Source organism: Saccoglossus kowalevskii, chromosome 17 (genome assembly GCF_978046115.1).
Source record: "Saccoglossus kowalevskii chromosome 17, keSacKowa6.1, whole genome shotgun sequence".
In the NCBI taxonomy this organism is placed as follows: Eukaryota; Metazoa; Hemichordata; class Enteropneusta; family Harrimaniidae; genus Saccoglossus; species Saccoglossus kowalevskii.
The window spans coordinates 24,526,053-24,544,319 of NC_140657.1; the positions used below are offsets into that span (position 1 = coordinate 24,526,053).

Sequence of the window (18,267 nt, forward strand, 5' to 3'; positions counted from 1 at the left end):
TAAATGTTCATCATGGATTGTTGTTATTTATTATCTGAGAATAATGATTGGGAAATTCATACTTTTGAAGTACGTATATTACATAACCATCATAATAAATACTGTGTACTGTTCTAACTAAACTAGTTTATTTTATTTAGCTGTAATGAGTGTATCTAATTAAAAATTAAGGTGGCCATATCATATTTTACATTGTATTTTTTGTAGCAACTTAAAGGGTACGGGGTATCGACAACATGGTAAGTTTGGCAGCTGTAAATGGTATATAATTTTAACGTTTTTGCTATGCGTATGAATTTGCTTAGCAACCAAATTACTACATGTGTAGTGAATAGCTTTGAATACAAAATTATTGATTAAGGTAGAAGCCTACTCATGATATCAAATACTCAGAATTTATTAATTTTCCAATAAATTGTACTTCCGAGCAATGAAAGAATATTGACTTAAAAAAAGTTGGGGGTCACCAGCTTAATTTTTGAGAAAATGATGGTTGTATTATAGTGGATAGTGGCCAATTTGGCACTATTAGTATTATAACGATTTTACCAGAGGTTCCTATGGCAGAGATAATATGTTGTATCTTAAAATTGTAGACTGGTGATGTACGCTGCAAAAATTATATATTGTAAATGGTGGCGTACTTTTTGTTTTGTTATTTTGAAAATCTGGGTTTTAAAAAGTCGCGAAAAATGTAATTTGTGCTCCATGGAACTGTTCTAAAAATAGCATTTTTTGAATTATAATATACATAAGAATGCTATTTCATGATGCCATGGAACATTAACTTCATGACTTTACTTACATATGTAATAGACCAATGAACATTGTCATGCTATTTATGACAAACTTGCTCAAAAATTATGAGTAGGTTTCTACCCTAATTGGCTTGGCTACTATTACTTTAATATTTTTGACGCCATCATTTTCCATCCAAAATGTTTTCATTTGTTTATTATGAAATATGAACCAAACAGATTTGATCCAAAAATTTTGAAACATAATATGGGGAAAAAAAACAAAAGTTGAAGTTCAAGGGTTAAAGTTCAACACTAGGTGGCAGCATTTACTGATTTTAAATATTTATTTTGAATTTCAGTCGGTCACATTACATACAGATGTTGGTGATATTAAAATTGAATTATTTTGTGACCTCGTTCCGAGAGCATGTGAGAATTTTCTGGCTCTAGCAGCCAGTCACTACTATGATAACTGCATTTTCCACAGGTATGTCTTACTGTCACTTAATCCTTTGCAAGCCATGATATTTCTCACCAAAATTTTGAAGTAACATTCTGCTCATTTTTATGTATTTTTCTACAGTTTTATTCTTCATTTTTGATCAACAGAATCATAAAAACATAATTTCTAATCAGCCCAACATTATTGAAAAAATATAAGTTTATTTTGTGGAAAGTGATAAAAATTGACTTTAACATTCAAAGAGTCAAAAGTCGACTGGTTAAATATTTGAATATTTTCCTTTCAGATGTGTTTATTTCATGATATCTCAGATTTTCTAGTAGTACCTCAAAGCATGTGTTGGAATTTCATGTAAACAAACAATTGTTTTTACACACGATTTATAAGTCGACATGGTGCTGCGACCACTACCCTAAACCATGGCACCACAATTTCCTAATTTGCACCAGTGCATAATAGAAGATGTAATATTATTGTCACACCCGTCAATTAATATTTATAAAAAAACATTATGGAATGTGTTTATTTCGTGTACTAACATCTTGCAAACACCATTGTCCACCTGAAAGTATGTATTGTATATGATCAAGACGTGAAGGCAATGGTAAATTATGTCCTTTTGGTTCAAAAGGAATAATTCAATTTGAGAATATTATGTGCATAATATTGGTACAAAATTTAGTGGTAAAACACAGGGAGCCCAGGAACTATAATCAACTGTAATGCGCAGTCTCTATGAGGGGGGGGGGGGGTATTGGCTGGTATCTAGTGTAAGAAATAGACAAGGGATGAAGACTCCAGCCAGCTCACATTTTTTAAACTCGAAAAAACAGACAAAAAGAATGAAAAATAAAATCTAAAAAAATACCAGGTTGAAGAATATTAGTTGCTTCTTCAAATTTCGCCAAAGCCCTACCTACATTTTACCGATATCTGCAGAATAAATCAAGAAAACTACACAAATTGACTCCATTTAGGAATTCCTAACGGTTTGCCCGAACGCACGGCACAGTTGGAGGCGTGGCCTGTTCAGCATTTGTCAACAACCAATCACAAGATTGGTTACGAACCACATCGAGGTCACGACTCGGTTAGCCTTCCTCAACTGGTTCGTAACCAGTCTTGTGATTGGTTGTTGACAAATGCTGAACAGGCCACGCCTCCAACAGTGTCGTGCGTTCGGACTAACCGTTAGGAATTTCTAAATGGAGTCAATTTGTGTAGTTTTCTTGATTTATTCTGCAGATATCGGTAAAATGTAGGTAAGGCTTTGGCGAAATTCAAAGGAGCAACTAATATTCTTCAACCTGGTATTTTTTTTAGATTTCATTTTTTTCGTCTGTTTTTTCGAGTTTAAAAAATGTGAGCTGGCTGGAGCCTTCATCCCTTGTCTATTTCTTACACTAGATACCAGCCGATAATCCCCCCCACCCCCCCCCCCCCCCACCCCCGCTCATAGAGACTGCGTATTACAGTTGATTATAGTTCCTGGGCTCCCTGTGAGTAAAATTGATGTCATATATATTGTTAAAGTATCTGTATTTTTAGTCTTTCTCAGTTGCAGTAGAAACCTAGATATCCTGTGTTGCTTTTACTTCAGAAATTTTGGCATGGTACATTTCACATTACTCTTTCATTCTAGAAATATTGCTGGATTTATGGTGCAAACTGGTGATCCTATGGGCACTGGTAAAGGTGGACAAAGTATCTGGGGAAAAAAATTTGAAGATGAAATTGTGGATTCATTGAAGGTAAGTAACCGCCAAAACAAGGCAATACTAGTAAACTTTTTTTATCTGATTTCTTCATTGATTACTGTAATAACAAGGTTACGGTTTTGAGACATAATATTGTATTTTTCTTAATCTTTTTATAGCACAATGTGAGAGGAGTAGTTTCCATGGCAAACAGTGGCCCAGACACCAATGCCTCGCAGTTTTTCATCACGTACGCAAAACAGCCTCATCTAGATATGAAATACACCATATTTGGAAAGTGAGTTGAATTTAAATGTTAAAGGTTGTATACTCTTAGCTATATTGCATTGTATAATTAATATTTTACCCAAACAACTACCATACCACATTTTCTTTATTAGTAGCACATGTGCTTATGGACATTCCAGGTGTGTTTCTATGGGGATAACAAGTCATTTTTTAATGGTATCGTATACAAATACTGGAAATGTGCTTCTAATGGAGCAAAATTTGCTTTATCCAGCATTGAATAGTAATTTTTCTGAAAATGTAGTAAAATATAGAACTCACATTAGTGATTAACATTCATATTCTCTGCATGTGCATTTTTGTAGCTCATGCATGTTGTGATGTCTTTTCTAAGCAGACAATCTCTGGCTTTATCTGATACATTTTAATCTTGTTCAAAATACATAGCCAATAAGCTGTGTTACAAACTAGATGCACACAATGGTTTAGTTCGTGTTAGTAAACTATTTGATTGATTGATTGATTGATTGATTGATTGATTGATTGATATGCCAAAAGTATTAGATGAAGATGAATCCTGTTGTAAGAAATTGACCTGTGGTCGGATTTTAGTAACATATCTTTATATATTTTCATCCTTAGAGTCATTGATGGATTTGAAACATTAGACGATCTGGAGAAGCTTCCAGTAAGCGAGAAGAACTATAAACCTTTGAATGATGTTCGGATGCGTAATATAACAATCCATGCAAATCCAATTGCTGATCAGGCCGATAACTAATGAAGACCAACACATGAGGGCGCTGTCCTTACTGGCTGAACATTTACCAACATTCATACTAGTTAAGCTTACAAGTGTTTAATACAATGTCGACTACAAGGTTTATTTTTTTGTCTCGAATATCAGTTTTAACAAAATCAGACTGAATTGAATAGACCTTATGCATAACTCGAAACTGCCTAGTCAGGCTGGACAAAAAATTATTTTCACATCTGTTTTATTTTGGAATATTCAACTTGAGATTTTTCTTTCATACATACATATTATTATTTATTCACTTGATTTCCCTCTCTCGAATTATCAGTGAAATTCGCAAAATTAAACCATGTAAAAACACAAAAATACTTTATTGTTGTACAATCGTATTAGTGAATTTAAAACTTTGTCAGAATAATAAATTTAAAATCCAGGGAAAAAATGTTTATTTTGTACTTTGACTCACTCAATAATTTCCCCTCCCTATATTTGTGCGTGTACATGTGCGTGTGCACCTGTCACATATCATATCATATCATACCGGTACATGTGGACCTGCATTTATTTTGTGATCCAATTCAAAAATGGCTGAGTGATGACATTTTAGTGCTAAAAATACATGAAAAGCAAACATTTCTGCCATTTTGAAGTTTGTGCATGAACATATTTTATTCAAATTTAATTTGGCACATACATTGAACATAATTGAACCTTAATTTCCTACGATTAGTTTCAAAATCGCCAAATGGTGGCCATTTCGTTTTAACGAATGCTCCAGTTTGTATTATGTCTGTCATACGTCTGTTGGTCATAATGAAGACAAATATGTCATGTATCTGTAGTTGTACTACTAGCATGGACTGTAATTACTACTATAAATCCACTATTGTATTAAAGCGGGAATACCTATAAATCTGTTTCTTTGATTATTAGTTTTAATAAAATGTTTTCTGTGTCATTAGTGTCAATTTTTAATGGTCATTGCCAAAATGTGGACACTGAAAACATAGCATATATGATATATATAGACGTTGTACATTAAATCACTTGCAAGTGAAAAAAGATGTCTGTGGGTTTGCGTCCATGTCTCAAGAGGGCGCCATCTATTGAAATCCAGTTTTGTCAAGCAAACCTCAAGGATTATGGGCCCTGGGTGAAATTTGTTGCCATTTTGAGAGGTTAAACCCCTCTCTGATGATTTTATATCTCATTCCCCATAATAGTTCCCACCTTGTGACAGAATTCAAAGCAATGGTGACTACTCAACCTTCAGTTTTCACATCACATTTTTTACTCCTGTGTGTGAAGCACGCAATGAGAGTCTTGCAGTTAGTCTGTCTGTATATGTGAGTGTCTGTTCATGCATATTAATTACCTAATTTGCATAATAATTATTCAATTTTCGGCTTTTCCACTGATATCTCAAGTACTAATCATCACATTTCAATAAAACTTGGTACATAGATGCTCTAGGACAATGCAAAGATCTCCTTAGATTGGGGTTAAAATCTGGGCATATTAATTATCTAATTCGCATAAAGATTTGTCAATTTTCGGTTTTTCCACTAATATCTCGAGTACTAATCATTCCATTTCAATGAAACTTGGTAGATGGATGCTCTAGGACAATGCACAGACCTGCTCAGTTTTGGGTTAAAATCTGTTAATATTAATTCCCTAATAATAATAATATATAATTTTTTGGTTCTAAACACATTTCAATTAAACTTGGTACATAGATGGTATGTGAAGTTGCCCAGACCTTATTAGTTTTACACTCAAATGTTTGCATATTAATTAGTCAGTTCTCAGCTTTTCCATCAATATCTCAAGTACAAATCATACCGTAATTCTGAATTCATTTTTAATGTGTCTCCAATACTCTCAGCACACGGGGGTTCTTTCTAAGCTTTCTTATGTTTTGTGTAACGAAAAAAACTATACTAACTTAACTCGGACTGTGTCATTTTCAATGTCTTGTTCACTCATACAAAACTTACGCAAATACATTGCTTGCAAAAGTCACAGTCGTATAAAGATTAGGTGAGTACATTGGTAAATTGCAATGTAATATTGGAGTGTATCACCAACTAAATAGTGAAAGCAGATCATTTTGCCCGTCAAATATTTAGGCAAAAGAAACACACATCAATTTTGATCGCAAATTTGAGGTAACACACAGACGGTACAAAAGCTCCTTGATAGCTCTATGCGTGTAGGCGATAGAATGAGACAATAGCCTTTTATATCGAGTAACTTTCTGTCATTTCATCCTGAAAATTTAGAAGCAGATATTAGGTGTAGTTGAAGAAACGCTATTGGGAATAACTTTGTATAGAATCATAACTATTTATCACTCAAATTGTGTGTTTTGAAGCCCTCTATCGATTGTACATCATAAAATGCAAATCCTGATCAAAAGTTGATAATGACTTTTCAGTTTATTTACTTATTGTAGCTGATGTCCATTTAAGTCGTGAATGCCAATTTGTTAATATGACTAATTCTAATAACGGTTTCCAAGGAAGTAAAAAGTTCAAATAGAGAGTGAAAAGTATGAAGACTTTTATAAACACAATAATATTTACAGATAGATGGGTAAATGTAAGAAATGCACTATATAGATCTGAAATTAATCATGCATTGAACTTATTTGAGAAATTTTAGCGGAAATGTAAATCTGTTTAAAATAAAATCATCTAATACAAGTACAAATAAGTCCCATCATCCATGGTTTGATAGTGTAATTAATTTCTCAAATTCCGGTTAAATAGATAATCCGATTTACTTAATTATAGAGAAAGCTAAAATGTATTTAAGAACATTTGCAAAAATGTGCGTACTAAGAAGAATTAAAACATGAAATGTTGACGGGGTAGCGATAATAAAACATTATGATAATAAGGCATTCAGATTATAACAGTTTCGACATCACAGTGATTTGAATATTTCAAAATCTATTTCATCCTACTACTTAGCATAATTTAGTCACTCAGCCAAATTTAAACGGTAATTATGACAATAATTTGTAATGATATTAAATTCACAAACTTAAAAGTTGCAAAGCACCATATCATTTTTACTTTACAAGTAATAATACAGGACATGTGAGCAAGAAATAATACAGTTTTGTTGCTTATTTAATTTAGTTGATTTTGCCAAAAAATGTGATACTACGTGTGAATCATAACCTTTTTTCGATGTCGATTCTACGTCTGGAATAAAATTATTAAAGTATGTATGCCATGGTTAAATCTGGTGTGGGAGTTCGTCCTACAACACCGATCAATTATCTGTCTGGTGGGTGTGCGTCAGGGCTGCAAATTGAGTTTGTTTTTGCTATGCTCATTAGGGAACTAAAAATTACACAGCAATTGTTTGACTTATTTCGTTCACTTTATGTATATGACGTACGTTTTACGGACACTATTTATGGATGACAGAGGTTGATAATAGTTCTTAGTTTAGTCACTGTCAAGTGGAGGTCAAAAAAATAATATATTAAAAAATGGTGGAAAATTGAGAAGTTCAGAGAAATTACTGTACAAGGGTCATAAAATCGAGATTGGTACTTATTAAAAATACGTGGGCATTGTTTTTTAATTAAGTTGAAACTTTTGATTCAAAGCAATGCAAAGCTGACCGATTAAGAAAAAGGGCGATGGTTATCATCAACCGTTATACTAGGCATATAAAGAACTTTCGTGCTACCTATATGTTAATATTTTTCTCACAGTACGAACGACTAATATTAATTTACAGATCGGAGCTATGGGGGCTATAAGACGTGTACGTATGACTGCATTGCAAATGTGCATTACAGCTACTGTGAATGGCATTTAGATGTTAATGATAACAATCCAAATGTTATCGGTTAACTTGACCAGGCCCTTATCCCTTATTTTTAAATGGTGGTTGAAATTATAAACAATGTCAAATTATTATACAAAGATTGTAAAACATGTATATACGTATATCTTGTTGGTCAGGGATGACGAGTGTAAGGGAAACACATTTGGAAACACAAGTGTGAAATATCCATAATAGATACTGGTTTGGTTATGCCTGGCTCAAACAAGGGGTTCGCGATGTTCTTTCTGTGTTCTGCCAAAGACACATGGTATGAGCATGGAAGGTACTAACGGACTTACCTTAGTACCTTCCATTGTATGAGTTAATGGCGGACATAATGCTCCAGTATGGGTAGTTACATTTGTTTTGTACTGTGAAGCAATCCCCTAACATTGAACGTTACGGCTACGTTGTTTAAGTCTAGCAGTTGATCATAAACATAATTTAGAGCGATTGTGAGAAGAATGTCATTCAGATAATATCATTTCATTGTTAGTGGCATTTGTATCAACCATTAAGAGGCTGCCTTACTGCCTTTCCGGGCAACACTAAACTATAACTTGCAATCTCTCACTCAACTTTTTCCCAGTAACAACTCTCATAATTTATTTATTCTATGATTCAAACTTAAGAAAGAAGCCTTGAACCAATAATAATATACGTTACGTGCTTACTGTGGTATATTTTATGCTGGATGTAAATTGTATTGGCTTGGGGCCTAGATAATAATACATACATACAACTCAACAGTAAGTCATATAAGGACAAAAGTGTGCCAATATTAGTTCCCAAAATTTGTAAATTTCAAGAATTTGTCACCATTTATTGAACCATTTGTAGACAACAGACCTAGGAATAGCTAAAAAACTACTAGTATCAGAAGGAATTAAGTTTAAGATAAATAATCGCCAAGCCCTAGTCGCCAAATTTGAACACCAACAATTATCTTGTCACTATCCACCACAGCAGATTTTCTTATGTTTGATAACTTTGTTATTTTACTTGATATTAAGAAACTTTGGATTGAATTAACCAAAGGTTTAGCAAAGGTTGATAATAAATGACAGACATAGCGGACATCACAATAGACTGTGATTGTTACATCAGCCATCAGTACTCTGTCTATAATAATATGCTAAGATTATCATAAGAATGTTCAAACATGTTGTGTCTAGTTTTCACCCATAATTGTCTATGCGCTAGCTCGTTTCTTTTATGCATCTCCTTGACTATCTTTCTCATGTAAAAAATGAATTTAGAAATGTGATAGTCCTTGATGATCACTACGTCGCCAATTTTCAAATTAGGTGTAGGCATCAACCACTTGAAGTACATTTATGTATTTAAGATGGATATTTCTCCTGTCAGCATTTCCAGAATAGCAAAGCTAAATACTAAACTTCACTTGTTTACAATGGTTAACTGGATACATATTCTTATTTGTAAGACACGACGGTAGCTATAAACCCTTCATCATAAGCAGCAGTGACAATATTAGCATATCACTGGCATTATTTGGTGTTATAGGTTCATTGTTAATTTTATGTTCAATTATAATTTTACTTCCTGAAAACCTCAACTACATTTTTCCTTTTAAGGGATAATTTCTAAAACTTCTTTACTCATCCACTTTGTGAGAGCGTCCTCCAATAAAAAAAAAACATGGCTGCCATCAGGGTTTGACCGGACTCCACACAAAGAAGTTCGCTGATTGTGTTTTAAAATTTTTGGATTTTGGCTTCCCATGATGTATCATTGGGAGGAAAAGATGTATAATAATAAGTTATTACGAGGATGCCGCAAGACAGTACGCCGTCGCATCGACCCCCGCGCATACTCCCACTGTACTGTCTTCGTGCATACTTTTCGGTATTCTCTTTTCATATTCTACTACCAAATAAGTAACATCATTATTTGAACAACATAACATTTTTGGTAGTCCTGGCGCTGATTCTTTCTGACCCTTGCAATAAAAGCTTATTTAGACTGATACCCCAATAATCATCACTACAGTCAAAGACTACCCTGATCTTTCTTGTTTGTGGATTGTAAAACCTGCGGTGTGTAAAATACGTTCTCCCGCCAACAGCCTCATCTTCTGCAGGTTTTTTTTCAGCATGTAACTAGTCTATCATTCCATTCCATTCCATTCCATTCCATTCCATTCCATTCCATTCCATTCCTCCACGCACCTGTTGTTTCAGTAGCGGATCCAGAGGGGGGCCAGGGGCCATGGCCCCTCCCAAACGCATGACGATTCATATCATCTGGATTATGCATAGCTTCTCTCCGATTTACGCTCCGTATATCTTAAGCGAAGCTTGGACCCCCCCCCCCATACATTTTGCTGGATTCGCCACTTTGTTGTATTCGTATATCAAAAAGGTAGTTCAGCCTGAGAGTGACCGTTAACAGCTCCATCGTATCTCTCACACTCTTCTTAAATTGTTTATCTCCTACAGAATATACAGACTCATCATCTATAGTTCTCTCACTAAATCTTAAATTATTTATGCACCAAGATTCATTGAAATAAGATCTTAAGTACTAAACTAAAAATTAATAATTATTAGGCAGATTAGCTAATTAATATGAACAGATTTTAACCAACAAATTAGCAGATCTGTGCATTGTCCTAGAGTATCTATATAGTTTTATAGCAGTGTTCGTGCTATACGAAGTACGGGCTATGATTTAAGCTAATCTCGTATGTTTGCATGTCAGATAGGGGGCAAACGGTGGTTAGCATGGACTTAGGAACGCCCAAACTTTGTAAGAATATACACAAATCTTCAGTCATTTTAACTAGGAATACTCTACGGTTCTGGAACAATACCAAAACAAATTCAGAAAATGCAGACTGCAGAATAACAGATGGTAGGCAGCTAGACTCATCTATTTCTTTATCAAGAACAATTTCCCTAGGTGTGCTCGTGTTGATTGTCATGTCGGAAATGGCATGCCGAAATGACTACATGTAATTTGAATATAATTCAAAAAAAACATTGTAAATAGTAAATAAAATACCTTTTTCCCCGCTTAGCCCGCATCAAGCGTCCACGCACACTTCGTTAGCCCGTGCTAAGGGTCTGGAAAACAGGCCAGATTTCATCCGTACTTAGCATTTTTTAGTCCCTTCTAAGCTTTCACAAAGATAATTTTCTTAGCACGGGCTAATGTATTTGACCTCTTAGCCCGTGCTAAGTACCTACGCTTGAATACTACTATTGAAATTTGACGACTAGTGGCAAAGCCGAAAATTGGCAAATTTGGTGATTCAAGTTAATATGCACAGACCCCCCCCCCAAACACTTCTGTGTATAGAGCATCTCTATACTAATTTACATTGAAATGTAATGAGTAGTACTTGAAATATCAGCAGAAAAGCCGAAAATTTACTAATTATGTGAAGTTATGCCTATCATCCCTCTTGGGACATAGACCACCAACAAGATTGCTCCAACCAGGCCGGTCCTGTGCCAGTTTTTCCACTTCTCCCCAGGTATAGCCCAGCTTCCGGACATCAGCCTCAATTAAGTAAATTAGGTACTGTAGAATACTTTATTTTCGCTTGAAATTTATTTTCGCTATTTTCGCTGATTGGATGATTCCGTGAAAATAAAATCCAGCGAATATACTTTTTTTCCTATATTTCACATTAAATTCATCAAAAATCAGTGAGAATAAATTCCATACAAAACACCCAAAAAGCCTTTTCAGCAAAAATTAATTCCAGCGAAAATAAAGTATTCCACAGTAATTAATATCTATGGATGTTTACACAAAACGAACTAGGTATGCACATCGTCTCAGAGCATTCTAATTTGTTCATTATATGTACTGGTAATTTATAAAGGGCTTAAAGGGCTTACATACATTTTTAGTGGTAAATTATTATGGTAGAAGGAGGCTATAAAACGTTTCTTTACCTCTTATAAATATGCTAAATTTTCTTCAGGTTTTTTTTTTTTGCAAACAACTTTCATTTTTTGGGGTAAATTACAGAAATCTACTGAATATGAAGAGCTATCACCTTATTTTATTATCTGCAGGCATAGATGAAAAACAAGCATGAGGATAATTTGACCACTGGCCCACTGTCATCTACCCTAGTCAGTCACACATGGAATCAAGGGGGCGAGTGCGAGTCATTCCCCCATCCCGAGAAAGTAGAAACAAGAACTATTGCATAATAAATACACAAATCCAGCTTAATCATTAAAAATTAGTTTATTGAACACCTATTGCACTAAAACATGTTCCCAAAGTATTCTTCACATACCACAGTAGTATAGTTCTAAACAATTGCTACTGTCAGTGAATTACCTACTAGTATACTAACTCACTTAATTTACAAATGGCGTGTATACAATCTGATTAAAATGTATGGTAGGTAAAAGTTCTGTTTGCAATGACCAGATTATATTATGGCGGCTGGTGTACAATGCAAATAAAATTCAACAGCTTTCCTCTGACAGGATTTGTCAACCAATTAAAACTCAGCTTACTAAAATGCTACTACATGTACATTGTATTAAGCAGCCTGTAACAAAAGCTCTGATTGGCAACTGAAGACTTGAACAAGATGGTGTTAGAGGGCTGAACACTGAAGGCCATAAACTGGTGACTGTACAAGTCAGTGGGTGTAACTAAAATATTAGAGATTATGGGGTTCATAAATATGTGTGATGAAGCTCCTCACAAAATCAAAATTTTGCTCCATGGTAATCTAAAAACAAGCAGCCTCTCGGCTGAGATAGCTCCGCTGTTAGCAATGCACATTTCAATTAAAGAACAGAAGATATCATTAGAAAATGAACAATATGCATAGTATCAATGCAATGGGACTTGCTGTTTTCAACAAGAATTCAAAAATATAATTTTTAACCATAAATGACTGTGGTTTTTAACAAGAAGAAAATATCACTTTTTACCAAAAATGACAAAAATATTTACCAAAATTAGAGAATTAAAGATATCATTACAAAATGAACAAATTTGAGAGTGGTCCACATGTAGTACCTATATATGTAATATCAAAGCAATTGGACTTGCGGTTTTTAACAAGTCGAAAATATCACTTTTTACCAAAAATGACAAAAATATTCACCAAAATTAGAGAATTGAAGATATGATCATGAAATGAACAAATCTGAGAGAGGTCTACCCAAGGTACATATTCACCAAGTATCAAAGCATTCAGGCTTGTAGTTTTCAAGAAGAAGTCGAAAAAGTAAAACATTGACACGGACGCCGGACACAGACGTCGGACAATCACTCATATGATAAGCTCCGCTCGACAAAGTCGACAGCCGAGCTAAAAATGACCACTACATGACTATTTGAAAGTCAGTGCTGGTTACAAACCATTTTGACATCATTGAAGTGCTTTGTCACGAGAAGGTGCGAGGTATAGGAAAGGTGTTTTGTTTTGAGTGTTCAAAAACTGGAATGGGGTCACTGGACACAAGTTGTTTTTACATTAATGACCACTGGCAGTTAAAAATAAGTTTTTCACAAATCTCTCACAAACCGCATCCCCACAAATAGAAATCATATTGCAAGCTTGCACCAATTAGAGAATTGCTCACAACCAAAATAAATTGCATAAATTCAACACTTTAAGAGAAGAACTTCATGAGAAGAACAAAAAGAGTTCTAAATTGAACCTATTACCAGTGTTTCTTCTAACCTACAGTGGTTTGTGACTTTTGCAAGTTAGAAAAAAAAATTGAAAGAGCAGCAGTCGTCGCGCTGCGTCCTGTTCGATATGGGACTCATAGCGACGTATATAACGCATGTCAAATACATTGTTTATTTACATGAAATTCGAATACACACTACGCGACGAACACCGCACTTTAAAGGATTCCACATTTTATCTGTCAAGCATTGGTTTTTGTTGTGTGTCCGGTTATCATTTTTTTGGGACTCCAGGTAGCAATTTATGTAAAATTAAATCAATACATTTATGCCTCACTCTCCCAATTTTGATATCTTTTATGATACCAACACTGTTTTTAGAGAAAGTAATTTTTCTGTTTCTATTAATTATGAATTTGATTGTGTCAATTACATGTAAAAAATCACTGTTTCTAGTTGCGGCATTTTAAAATCTCCTTACATCTATGACACGGCTAAATGTCATAGAAGGGACGATACTCCTAGTTACTAATTAATCACTGTCAAAAATAATCAATTATAAAGGTTTTTTAAAATCTTGAAATTACTTTCAGATCATGTTTTGGATTTTTTTAGGCAAATGTCAAATATTATGAATGACAGTGGTATCTGTGCTTTGGCCAATGCAAGCTTTGAATTTTTATCAAAATTATTGTGACATTCGGAAAAGTTTTTTGCTATTGACTCAATTTGAATGACTACTTGGGAGTAACTGTGATACAAACAATAATTGAATGTTTGAATTTAATAATAATACAAAACCAAATATTTATATTGTCATCTAGGGAAAATCACTTTCGATAATCAGAATGGAATACTTGATACAATTTATACAATCTGAGGTCAAAGGTTGCCTTAATTAATCAAGTACTGTAAATGCATTAATTATTCAATGGTTTTCTCTGATAAGTAAAATTCGCTTAATTAAATCCACATAAGCATGAAAAATAACAATGGAACTCATTATTTCGCTGCTAAGTTCATAAACTCAAAACCCAGTGAAATTACTCAAAACATCTAAATAGTGAAATTAAATGCCAGTAAAATTAGGTTTTACAGTAACCCGACCAAATAGTGAAACACAAAGATGAGTACTGTAAAATACTTTATTTTAGCTGGAATTAATTTTCACAGAAAAGACATTTTGGATGTTTTGTATGGAATTTATTTTCACTGATTTATGACAAGTTGAATGTAAAATATAGGAAAAAAGGTATGTTCGCTGGATTTTATTTTTCACTGAATCATTCCTTCAACGAAAATAGCGAAAATTAATTTCAAGCAAAAATAAAGTATTCTACAGTACACATCAGTAGTACCTAAACAGACTCGCAGCTAGCCATGAAAAATCGCAATAATTCAGTCATTAAAAATTATAAGAAACTTTATTAATGGACAATAAGTGTCACAAATTTAGTTGTCAAGTAGAGAAAAAAATCTGTCACATGACTATATCAAATTTCAGGACATGCTCAAGAAACTAGTATATTCAGCGGATCGGGCAATGATTTATTTCCAAATCAAGTTACAAATTAATTAAAACAATACAATCAACTGTCATCAACACAACTAGAGCATGAGATAATTCAATTAAATTGTCAGTGGAGTTAGTTGCGTGCCATGGAGAGTGCGATACAAAACGAGAAACAAAAAAATGTAAATCTCAAATTATATTTTATCATACCACTTTTGATTATTGGACATATTGACTTCACAATTCAGTTTTCCAATAACTACAAACTTGATCTTTTATGTCTATTTATTACCAACAGTTTTTTTTTAATATGCAGATTATATATACCAGCAGAGGTACATTACTTGGGGTTTGTAACTACGGTGACATGATACCAAGATCCCGTCACAATCTCGCTCTCGCATAAGCGTTCCAACTCAGAAAAAATGCGAATGCGCATGCCCGAGGTAACTAAGATACTGGGATGTCCAGGTGGATCAAAATAGCTGCTCACGATATGACGGATTACGAGAACTATATTTTCTGCACATTTTCGATGTATTACATTTTTCACTATGATGGTGACAAGAAAAGTTTATTTTTTTCATTACAAACCTTGAACATTGATATGCGTCATGTCATAAGGTTGTAGCCTCAGTCTCGCTATCTACGAGAAGAGACTTGAATGGGATCTTGACATGATGTCACCATACAGTACTATGCGAGTTGCAAACCCCAAGTAATGTACCTCTGATACCAGGTATTATTTATTAACCGCTGGTGACCATACACATTGTAAAGTGCTAGCATGGTACACTGTAACCAACTTTGACTGAGTCTGCACATCACATAATCGAACACAGCTGAAACCAACAGATTTTCTATTCTATATTTCCGGATAAACATGTACATCCTCTAAAAATTGCATAGTGACCTTGTGTCGTATAAATATAACTTTTCCTTCATTCATGAAAAGGAAATTAGAAAGAACTATTATAAACTTGAATGCCGAGACTCAACAGTCTCTTTGAGTAATCAAGATCATTTTATTGTAGCCAGAATTTATTTTTTAATGAAACCTGCAATTTCAGGATTTCTGTTTTTGATTATTAAATGTTACATCTAAGAGACAAAGTATTTTCACTGGACTTCATTACTGCACATATTTACAGACTTGTGATATCTGGGTTTAGAGCCAAGACTGAAGTTGTCCATTGTACTGGTATATCAGTCAAGTACTGAACCGTCCACTGCTCTAGGTTTTAGTATTACCGTAAAATCTGTATTAGAAGCCGCATCCCTAATAGAAGTTGCATCCATCCTATTTGAATAATTGAGAACCAAAAATTCATCATTTCTAATATGTGTAGATGCTCTAATAGAAGCCGCATCCCCTCTGTTGCATTGTACCATTTTAATAGAAGCAGCTGTTCCTAATGCAGATTTTACAGTACTGTAAAATACTTTATTTTAATAAGTGAGAATTAATTTTTGCTGAAAAAACTTTTTGGATGTCTTGTATGGAATTTATTTTCACTGATTTTCGATGAGTGGAATGTTATTTTTATTGAATCATTAATTCCTTCAGCAAAAATTAATTCCAAGTGAAAATAAAGTATTTTACAGTATCATACCCCCCCCCCCAATGAAATGTCAGATGCCCGGCTACTGGAACATAAAAATTAACACCAATTTCAAGACAGAGCAGAGAAGGGATTACTACAAAAGAAACCAATATTTTTGGCTCTATCCGCCCCTAGTGACTTCCTATCACTATCTACTTCACTCTCCACATCAGCGTCACTATCGCCCTCTGAACTCGTAAAGTCTCGAGATAGATCAGATTGCTGTTCGTCTTCCAATTGTAATTCTCTGTGTTGTTCCTGTAAAGCTGCTATATATTTAGTCTCAGGATGACTCTCCCATTTGGCTGTGAACAAATAAGACAAATCTTTTATCTATAATACCGTAGAATATTTTATTTTATTTTGAATTAATTTTCGTTGAAAAGACATTTTGGGTATTTTGTATGGAATTTATTTTTCACTGATTTTTGACAAGTTGAAAAAAGGTATATTCGCTGGATTTTATTTTCACTGAATCATTCCTTCAGCGAAAATTAATTACAAGCGAAAATAAAGTATTTTAGAGTATTGTATTTAACAATAATCAGTAAACCATTTTACTTCCATGAGATAAATTTTTGTGAATTTTATGAGCTGGTGAAAATCGTCAAATGTTAAAAGTCACATGACTGCAGTTGTTTCGATCATTAACCTTTTTCACCACCAAATTTGTTTTGCATATTTTTCTGATATTTTTCAATATTTCTGGGAATGAATTCCAATTTTTGAGCCAACACAAAATTTTAGTCAATTCTTGGTTTTTATTCAAAAAATGTAGCTGTTTTTGTCCCAATCTTCTGAAGGAAATTGCAGATCGTATGATACAAATGTGACAGGTCAAATGCACTAACATTCTAATTAGCCTTGTAATTTACTTTGTGCATGCGCAGTGGTGCTCAACTTGACATCCAGTCAGTTGGTCACTGAGATTTGCGGTATGAGCATCGTTTTGAAACCACTGAGGGACGACAACCCGTGCAGTATTTCCCATCTACTTTCCACGTTTATGAATTCACTTTCGGTAAGATGACAGCTAATATTTGAAACGTATTTTGTAGCAAATTTAGTGTAAACATCGTATATTTCATTAACTTGTAAAACATGAGTAGGAGCGTGTACGCCACGTGTACCCATTGTTTGTACAGAACAACGTTGAAAGCCCATTACATTTGTTCATAGTGGTAATTAGTTATTCGGGATACATAAACTTATTATGAATTGTTCATTTTTCTTATTGTATTTGCGTAATATTTATGTAATATTTGTGTATATATTTGTGGAATTGTAGTTTTTCTAAATGAGAACTGGTCCGAGTTTGTGGCACTGTTTAAATGTGCGAAAGGTTATGATTCATGTTTAGCAGTTATCACGACTCGTTTATTTGTTCTAAATTATTGTAGGTGTGTTTGCGTGTAAAAAGAAACTATGTAATTATATAGGGCGTCACTGAATTGTACTGGTTGGGGTGAGTTTATATACGCTTTACTCTAGTGCAATATTATTTCTGTGACTCGCATTAGATGTTATTTATTTATATTCATGAAAAATAGAAGTCTCTATGCGTCGACTTGAGTCTATTGAGAGGCATGATTCAGTTTATTGTGTACTTTGTACATTCAGTACTTACATAGTAGCTAAACTATTCTATTTTGATATCATGGTTTCTACTTGAAATTATGATCTCCATACCTCCAATGACATTGTATTAATCTTTTCTATTTATTGTATTTATGTAGGTTTCAGTCGTGT

General features: G+C 33.9%; 2 protein-coding genes across 2 annotated transcripts in view; one reads left to right on the forward strand and one right to left on the reverse strand.

Annotated features, from left to right (window-relative positions):
* The first annotated feature begins 196 nt into the window (after window positions 1-196).
* LOC100372775 (peptidyl-prolyl cis-trans isomerase-like 3) lies at window positions 197-4,348 on the forward strand. Its single transcript, XM_006818352.2, has 5 exons — window positions 197-239; window positions 1,100-1,227; window positions 2,846-2,954; window positions 3,080-3,198; window positions 3,792-4,348. Exons 1-5 carry the CDS (start codon window positions 237-239, stop codon window positions 3,928-3,930), a joined length of 498 nt encoding a protein of 165 aa, XP_006818415.1. The 5' UTR covers window positions 197-236; the 3' UTR covers window positions 3,931-4,348.
* A 10,580-nt stretch (window positions 4,349-14,928) lies between these two features.
* The window catches only part of LOC102808797 (guanine nucleotide-binding protein-like 1), a 44,499-nt gene continuing 41,160 nt past the window's right edge, over window positions 14,929-18,267 (reverse strand). The window contains exon 11 of the mRNA XM_006818353.3: window positions 14,929-16,823. Within this exon, the coding sequence (XP_006818416.1) occupies window positions 16,588-16,823 (236 nt within the window). The 3' untranslated portion in view covers window positions 14,929-16,587. The remainder of the gene's footprint in view (window positions 16,824-18,267) is intronic.